Source organism: Phyllostomus discolor, chromosome 3, assembly GCF_004126475.2.
Source record: "Phyllostomus discolor isolate MPI-MPIP mPhyDis1 chromosome 3, mPhyDis1.pri.v3, whole genome shotgun sequence".
NCBI classification, from domain to species: Eukaryota; Metazoa; Chordata; class Mammalia; order Chiroptera; family Phyllostomidae; genus Phyllostomus; species Phyllostomus discolor.
The window spans coordinates 184,059,773-184,067,584 of record NC_040905.2 but is presented as its reverse complement, the minus strand read 5'-3'; the positions used below and the strand labels follow the sequence as shown (position 1 = coordinate 184,067,584).

Genomic DNA, 7,812 nt, shown 5'->3' with positions numbered 1-7,812 from the left:
AGCAATAAAAAAATGTCCTCGGGTGAGGATTTAAGTGTCATACAGGTCTAAATAAGCATTCTAACTGATGTGACATCTTCACTTATGTTTAAAGATGTAACATCTTTTGGAAGTAAATGTGGAACTTTTTACGTCATCCTTTAAACGGTACATAATGTACAACTACACACACGAGAATACTCATTATTGAGAATGGTGGAGATGCAGCAAGGACATGCTTGCTGGTGGGTATTTCCTACCCTACTTTTAACAAATCTTGAATATTCTAGTTCTAAATAGGCGGGTAGGCAGGAAAGCGTAGAGACTTGTCATGGTTCTGTGGCCTGAATGAAATAACGCCCTATGACCATCGAAGTTTCTGAGTCGGGCTGTCTTTATTTTGTCCTCCGAGAACTCTTCCTCGGGGGGCGATACTTTCACTGATGACAGCTGAGCACAGAGGACGCAAGGTTATTGAACAACCACCATGAAAAATAAGCCCATGAAAAGGTGCTCAGCATATTGGCCATCGGAGAAATGCAAACCCGGACCACAGTGAGGGGCTACTCACTCCCAGTAGGACGGCTGTGATGCGGAGGGAGGTGGTGGGGGATGAGGATGCAGAGGAATGGGAACCCGCATACGCTGCAGGTGTGAATGTAAAACGATGCAGCTGCTTTGGAAAACAGCCTGGCAGTTCCACAAATGGTTAAACAGAAGTGACCCCGCAATTCTACTCCTAGGTATGTACCCAAGAGAGATGAAAACGTAACTGAACACAAAAACTTGTACATGGATGCTCATTGAGCATTATCCATAATAGCCAAGAAGGAGAAACAACCCAAATCCCCATTAACGAGCTCATAAATGAGTAAATAAAACGTTTTATATTCCCACATGGAATATTATTCATCCATAAAAAAAAATGAAGTCAGATAAAAGGTCACGTGTTATATGATTCTATTTATATGAAGTGTCTCGAATAGGCAAATCCAGAGACAGAAAGATTACTGGTTGCCTGGGGCAGAAAAGATGAGGGGGTGAGGGGGTGACAGCTGAGGGGGTACAGGCTTCCTTTTGGGGGTTTGAAATGTGTTTAAAGTTGATTGTGCTAATTATTGAACAACTCTGAATATGCTAAAAGTCACTGAATGGTACACTTTAAGTGGGTGAATTGTATGGTATGTGAATTATATCTCAATAAAGCTTTAAAAACTATGTCATCACTCCATTGTGCTATTTAACATTTCTGAACTCCACCTGAACCAAATTAACCCCGTTTTTAACACCAGACTTCATACCTTAACAGAAACACTGTATCGATCAGAGGAAAATACAACAAACTCTTCTTTAGATATCAGTGTCTTGATGAAAGAAGGCTTCAGCGATGCTTCACTGGTACCAGTTTGTACCCTTGTGTGGCGTCCTGGGGCAGGGCATCCTAGGAGGACTGGGAATGGATAAAGGTTGCTGTGTGTGTGTGTGTGTGTAGGTGTTTGAAAGACAATTTTAAGTGGGAAGGTGGGAAAAGAAAAAACTTGAATGAAATCTCCACCACAGGTACATTCTCGGGTAGATGGATTTTAGGAAAAAGTTTGAGGATCTGGAAACTGATTCCCTTAAAACTATGCATGTCTGAATTTCCCTTGGAAAGACTTAATGTGCTGCAGTTTGAAGACCTGGGTTGTAGTTCAAAGGCCTTGTTTTTTAAGGTCACGTTTCTGCTATGAATTGCTAACGCTTCCCTGGCAGCAAAAGCCAACAGTTTGAGTCTGATTCCTACATTCAGCTGGGTCAGCCTCCTCAAGGTGACAAGCCCTGGATGCTTCAGCCTCATGGTCTAATCTTAATGTGGAAAAGGAGGAAGGAAGGACCACATTGGTTAATATATCAAGTTGTAATTCTACTACATTAAAGATCTATTTTAGCAAGCACCCCAGTGATTCTGCTGCCGGGGGCCATGGTCAATACTGTCCAGTACTGCGAAGAAGAGAAATGATGCTGAGAAAAGGACAAAGAGGACAGTGTCGTCAGGATGGATGGCTTGGTGGCACGGTGGGACCAGAAGCCAGCGTGAGTGGCTTGGAGATTGATCTGGTGCCAGAGAGCACAGACACAACATTCAGGAAGCTCAGCCTAGGGAAGAGGTGGCAGGTGGCAAATAGCAAGAGGAGGGTTTGTTTTCAGGATCAGGGAAACTAGAGGATATTCTTGGGGTGAAGAGAAGAAATCAGGGAGAGGGCGCGGAGGGGGACTTGAGGAGCCTGAGAAGTCGCAGGGGGAAAGGAGGAAGAGACGGGAGAGACGGGCGCTGACTCGTGGAAGGGCGCTTCCTCCGAGGCGCAGAAAAGAAGCTCTGGAGAGAGTTATGGTGGCTGCGGGATTGTTGGCGGAGATCAGGTCCCCCGAACTCTGTCTGTCTGGAGTTCCGGTGGTGGGGTGAGATGTACGTGGCTGGGAAAGAAGAGAGAGAAACGGCAAGGCTCCAGGACCCCAGCGAGGGCTGGAGGATCGGCTGTGGGGCCTGGCATCCCGAAGGTCAGTGAGAGGTGGCTCAGCGGTCAGCCAGGCCTGGTGGGCTGGGGGCTGGGGCGGGCAGGCTCAGTCATAGGGATCCGGAAGACCTGTTCCTCTAGCTGGGGGATGCCACGAGGTGAGCAAAAGTGGGGGCTTCTCAGGGTTGGAGAACGGAGAAATGTGGGACAAGTTCCAGGGGAGAGAGGGTTGGCGGTGAAATCCAAGGTCCTGGCCTGGAAAGAGAAAAGTAAAACGTGGGCAGAGGGGTGGGCTTGAAGAGAGGCTACCCAACATGGAGATCAGGAAGAGGGGGCTGGGCAGGTTGAGCAGGACTGGGTGGGAAAAGGACGGGGCTGGGGAGTTGAACCGTGAAGATGCCGAAAGCACCCTGCATGGTATAACACAGGAGCCTCACGGGCCTCGTGTGCATAACCTACAGCAGGCCGCGCTGTGGATGCCACATACACCCTGGGTTCCGAACACGGCGTGAATGCCGTTGAATACCTCAGTGATACTGTTTACATTGATTACTTGTCTAAATGACATTTGGGGGTATACTGGACTGAATAAAATATATTATTAAAATCAATTTCACCTGTTTCTTTTTACGTTTTCGACATGGCTACAGGAAAAAGTTTAAATTACATATGCGGCTTGCACAATATTCCTGGTGCATGACACTGGTATAGATGCTCCCTCCCAGGGACACGGATTGTTCGTGTCGTGCCTGTGACCCCAGCCCTGGGACAGGGGCCTGCACAGAGGCCTCGCTGAATGGTGCATGTGCGTGTGTGTGTGCGTGTGTGTGTATGAACTGATGGGTAAGTCAATTCATGAATGAATGAATGAATGAATGGAAGAATGAGAACTCTATATGGTATTCAAGAACTTGGTCAGCTTCTTGGAAACTGTTGAGGATTCTATGTAAGTAAATGAATGAATGAAAGGGAAACAGAGGCAGAATTGAGGAAGGCTCACCAAGGTTTTGACATAGGGAGTTTCAAAGAGCATTTTATGGGACTTTACTTAATATAAGGGCCCAAGAACCTGGACCCTTGCTTCACCCCTTTATTTTCCTTTTAAAAAAAGCCCTCCTCAGCACTTTTTACTATATGCCAGGGACTGTCCTAGGCATTTTGCATGTTGTAACACTTAAACTTCACATCACCCTATGAAACAGGCACTCTTATTATGCTGCAGAAAGTTCTCAACCAAACTGGATTACTAGAACAATTGTAAGTAACCCCCCAACTTCACCCAGAATGATACACAGATACACCATAACTCCGTAGACAAATACAACAGCCAAATAACCCTGCCTCTCCCTCCCCCACCCCTGCACCCTCCATCTCCCTGCCCCCACCACCCCCATTCCCTGCGCCGCCACCCCCGGGCCAGGCCCGTACCACCTGCTTCCCCCTGGCCCAGGAGGCTCTTTGCCCTGAGCTGGGACTGGACCTCCGCTGCCTTCCTGGGCAGACTCCAGGAAAGTGAGTGTTGGAGTCATCTGAGACTTCCCAACCGAGCAAATGTTTTAATTGTCAGTCTAGCAGATGCTTGTACGGTGACTACAGGGGTACAGAACAGGGGCCTTTCCAGACACCACCTTAGCCAGTGCCCAGGAGATCCCCCGACCCCACCCACCAGGGACTCCTTCACGACCTCAGATCCCTCCGGTGACAGAGCAGCCCTGAGTTTCTACCCACTGGAGTGACCCTTGCCCGGAATCTCCACCTTCAAGGCTAAACACACAATGGAACACAAAGAAGGAACCAACAGGCCATCTTCCTTTCTTTCCCTCTCTCGTTAAATTGTGAATAATAATGCATTTACTTATTCTCCCACTTAAAAAGTGGTTTAAATCCTTTGAAGAATCTTGCAGGGGAGCTTGGCTAGGCAGCAGGCGGGGCAGTCCAGTGCCTCTGGGGGCGGGGCCACGGTCTTCCACTCGCCTGTCTTTTGGTCCAGCAAGTAGGCATTGGGGTTGATGGTGTAGTCCTTCGTCTGGACGTCGTTGGTTGTGGTGATGCCCCCACACACAAACACTTTGTTGTCTCCAATGGAGCATATAGCATGGGACACATCTAAGGGGCAGTTGTTGGGCAAGAGAGGCACTGAGGTGGTGGTCTTGTTGGCCTTTATCTTCTGCAGGTTGATTTCCACACTCTGCCGGTGGCTGTGCACACAGAGGTTGTTGCCCTGATCGAAAGAGAGCAGGGGCCGGTGGTTGAACTCAATGGGGAAGGTGATACACTGGACCACGTCCCCCGTGTGGGTGTCGAAGCAGTCCACCACCCCGACCCGAGAAATGTAGCCCTTCACTAAGCACCGCCCAGTGACAATGTACAGGTTCCTGTCACCCTTGGTGATCACGGCTGTGCCATCCATAGGAATGCTCATCTTCCCTGCCAGGTACCAGGCCTCCTTGCGCTCGTCGTAGCGATAGATGTTAGAGACATACCGCCGTGGGGCAATGCTGCCACCCACGGAATACACTGTCCCCCCGCAGGTCACCATGGTGTGAAACACAAGCCCGATGGGCAGGTCGGGCAACTTGGTCCAGGAGTTGTCGTCCATGTCATAGCGCCAAGCTGTCTTCAGCCCTGAAATCTGCTCAGTGGTGCCACCAGAAATGTAGATGTAGCGACCAGCAGAGGTGGCGCTCAGCGCTGCTGCCCGGTAGGGCATCTCTGAGAGCTTCAACCACAGGTTCTCCTGTATGATATAGGCAAACACTCCATCATTGAACTTGCCATGGGCCTTTTGGCCACCCAGGATGATCACTGAATCGAGCAGGGCCCCTCTCCTCTGGTAGCTTAGCAGGCTGGTCGGCTTCTCCTGCTTGCGGTCCACAAGGACACTCTCGATCATGGTTGCGTGGGCGGAGCTGTTCTCTATGCCCATCAGCTTGTTGCTGGCAAACGTCAGTGTCTTGTTGGAGACGGCATTAAGATTGATGTAATTGAAGAACTTCTTGAAATACTTCTCCCGCTCATCCTTCCGGAAGTACACCCAGTTGATGAGTGCGCTGAGAGCCTGGTCCTCGTTGAGCACATGCAAGTTTTCGTCCCGGAGCAGGCGGCCAAAGATGACAGGCGGGCAGCGCATGAAGTGCACGGAGCCCTCGGGACTGGCCCAGTAGTGGAAGTTGTCACGGATGCCGGAGTAGGCCAAGTCTGACACCTCTTTGAGCTCAAACAGCTCGGCTAAGAAGAGGTAGTGCAAGCAGTTGGCACGGCGGATGGACTTAATCAGAAAGTCACTGCAGTGGATTCGAAGGCGTGGTGTGTTGAAATACTGGGCCCCACGAAGCAGTTCCTCCACGTTCTGCTCTGAGATCACCACCCTGCCGCTGTAGAAGTAGTCCAGGAGCTGCTCCACTGTGGCTGGGCTCAGGTAGTTGGGGTCGATGGTGATAAAGAGCTCATTGGTGGTCTTCATGTCGTTGCAGAAGAGGAGGCTCTTCACCAGTGGAGAGACAGCAGCCAGCACATTCTGATGTGCAAAGAAGACATGGTGATCCACGGTCAGAGCCATGTCCCAGTACTCTTTGCGTTTCCTCTGTTTGTTCAGGTTCTGCAGCATGAAGCTGTTGTAGTTTTTCTCAGTGAATTCCAATTTCATGGTGCTTCTTGCTGGCTGAGGCAGAAGATCAGCAGCAGGTACTAGAGAACAAACCTCCTCAGGCCTTTGGGATTCAAATTGATGGTTGTTTGCAGAGCAGTTGATCAGGGAGGCATGGGTGTGGGAGAGAGGATGATGTCATAGAGTGGATGAGGTCATCACAATGCAGGTGCCCAGCAGGCCTTTCTCAAGGCACAGCCCCTTTCTCCCCTTTTATGGCTCCAGCCTGCCAAGACCAGATACCCTACCAGGACCTAGACAGAGCTCAGGAGGAAGCCCAGAGATAAGTTGCAACTCCTGTCTAGGACCCTCAAACCTCAGTTCAAGGCTGCTTCCGGGATATCAGAGCCACTCTGGGTGAGGGTAGAGTAAGAGGGGATGAGGGAGGTTGGGGGAAGCATGATTAGCTCCTCCAGACGAATCCTCCCATTGTACAGGAGGAAAGCTAGGCCCAGATAAGAGAGGGGACTTGCCCAAAATCACCTAGCCAGGAGGAAGCAGAGCATGACCTGGAACCCCAGTTTTCTGTAACTCAGGCCCCTTTCTGCTCTTCTAGGAAGCTCTTTACTCAGTTTCCCCTAGTCTCTGATTCTTAGGCTTTGAAGTGCCTTTCTCTGCTGAGGCTCCCGGGCATCAGAGAAGAAAACCTCTGTCCTTTGGCTTCTGACCTTTGTGGCCACAGATACCATTCTTTCAAACAGAGGAAGAGGTGGAGGCCACTTACTGGATGCAGGAGTCAGCCAGGCACGGGGGATGGGAGGGCCTCTGAAGCCCTCATTATTTCAGTTCCACACACACTGGGACATTCGCCCCACATTTCCAAGCTTCTTGTGGTAAACTGTTGGGGGCTGTAGTGCGTCAGCTCTTTCCACCAAGTGTGGACCTGGACGGGTTGCCCACTCTCTCTAAGTCTCAGTTTCTTCCTCTGTGAGATGGGAATGGTAGTACCTGCTTCAAAGAACATTAATAGTTTAAATGAGAAACTAATTTAAATGAGTGTTATGCACGATGTTTGGCTTTTAGCAAACGTTCAGTAAATGCTACCTGTCGTTATTTTATTAATATTGCATCAGAGCACCAAGAGCTGGGATTCCTGGCTGCTTCCTTCATAAACACTTGTCAGGAAGCCTGGAATGCGCGGGTCCCTTTGGGCAGGCTCCTTGAGCCTCCTGCGGCCGCACGGTGGGGCTAGAGAGTCATCTCTTGCGCTGGTGGGAGCCTGCAGGCAGACGCGAACGCCTCTCGGTCACTCAGCGCGCCGCCTCGGCTGCACCCCTCTGCGGGTTGCGGGTTGCGAAGAGCCGTGGGGTTTCCCCTCTTCGGCTGGGCTGCCGCGCGCCTGCGTCCCCGTCGTCACCCCCGCCCCCCACCCCCACCCCCACGGCAGAGGCTGCCGGACAGGTCCACTGGCTACGACCCTGGAATTCGAATGGCAGGGCCCCTTTGTGATCGCGCAAACACACCTTTGTCCACTTTGCAGAAGGGGTTCGGAGCCCCAGACAGGGTATGCCAGAGAGGAGCCGGCTCGGATCCAGGCGTCCTCCCGCATCTCCGGTGTCCCGCCTGGCGAGGTGCTCCAAGCCTCGGCCAGCTCGGCACCCCCGCCTCCGGGCTGGTGTGGGGCGCCCCGTAGCGTCTCTGCCAAGGAGGGATTAAGTGACAGCCGGAGCCGCCTGTGGGCCCCATCTGGAC

The 7,812-nt window shown here is 51.2% G+C and overlaps 1 protein-coding gene across 1 annotated transcript; it reads right to left on the bottom strand.

Moving 5' to 3' along the window:
- Nucleotides 1–4,022: 4,022 nt before the first annotated feature.
- CCIN (calicin) lies at nt 4,023–6,395 on the bottom strand. Its single transcript, XM_028529296.2, has one exon. The coding sequence runs from the start codon at nt 6,118–6,120 to the stop codon at nt 4,354–4,356; it is 1,767 nt and encodes a 588-aa protein (XP_028385097.1). The 5' UTR covers nt 6,121–6,395; the 3' UTR covers nt 4,023–4,353.
- Nucleotides 6,396–7,812: the final 1,417 nt, after the last annotated feature.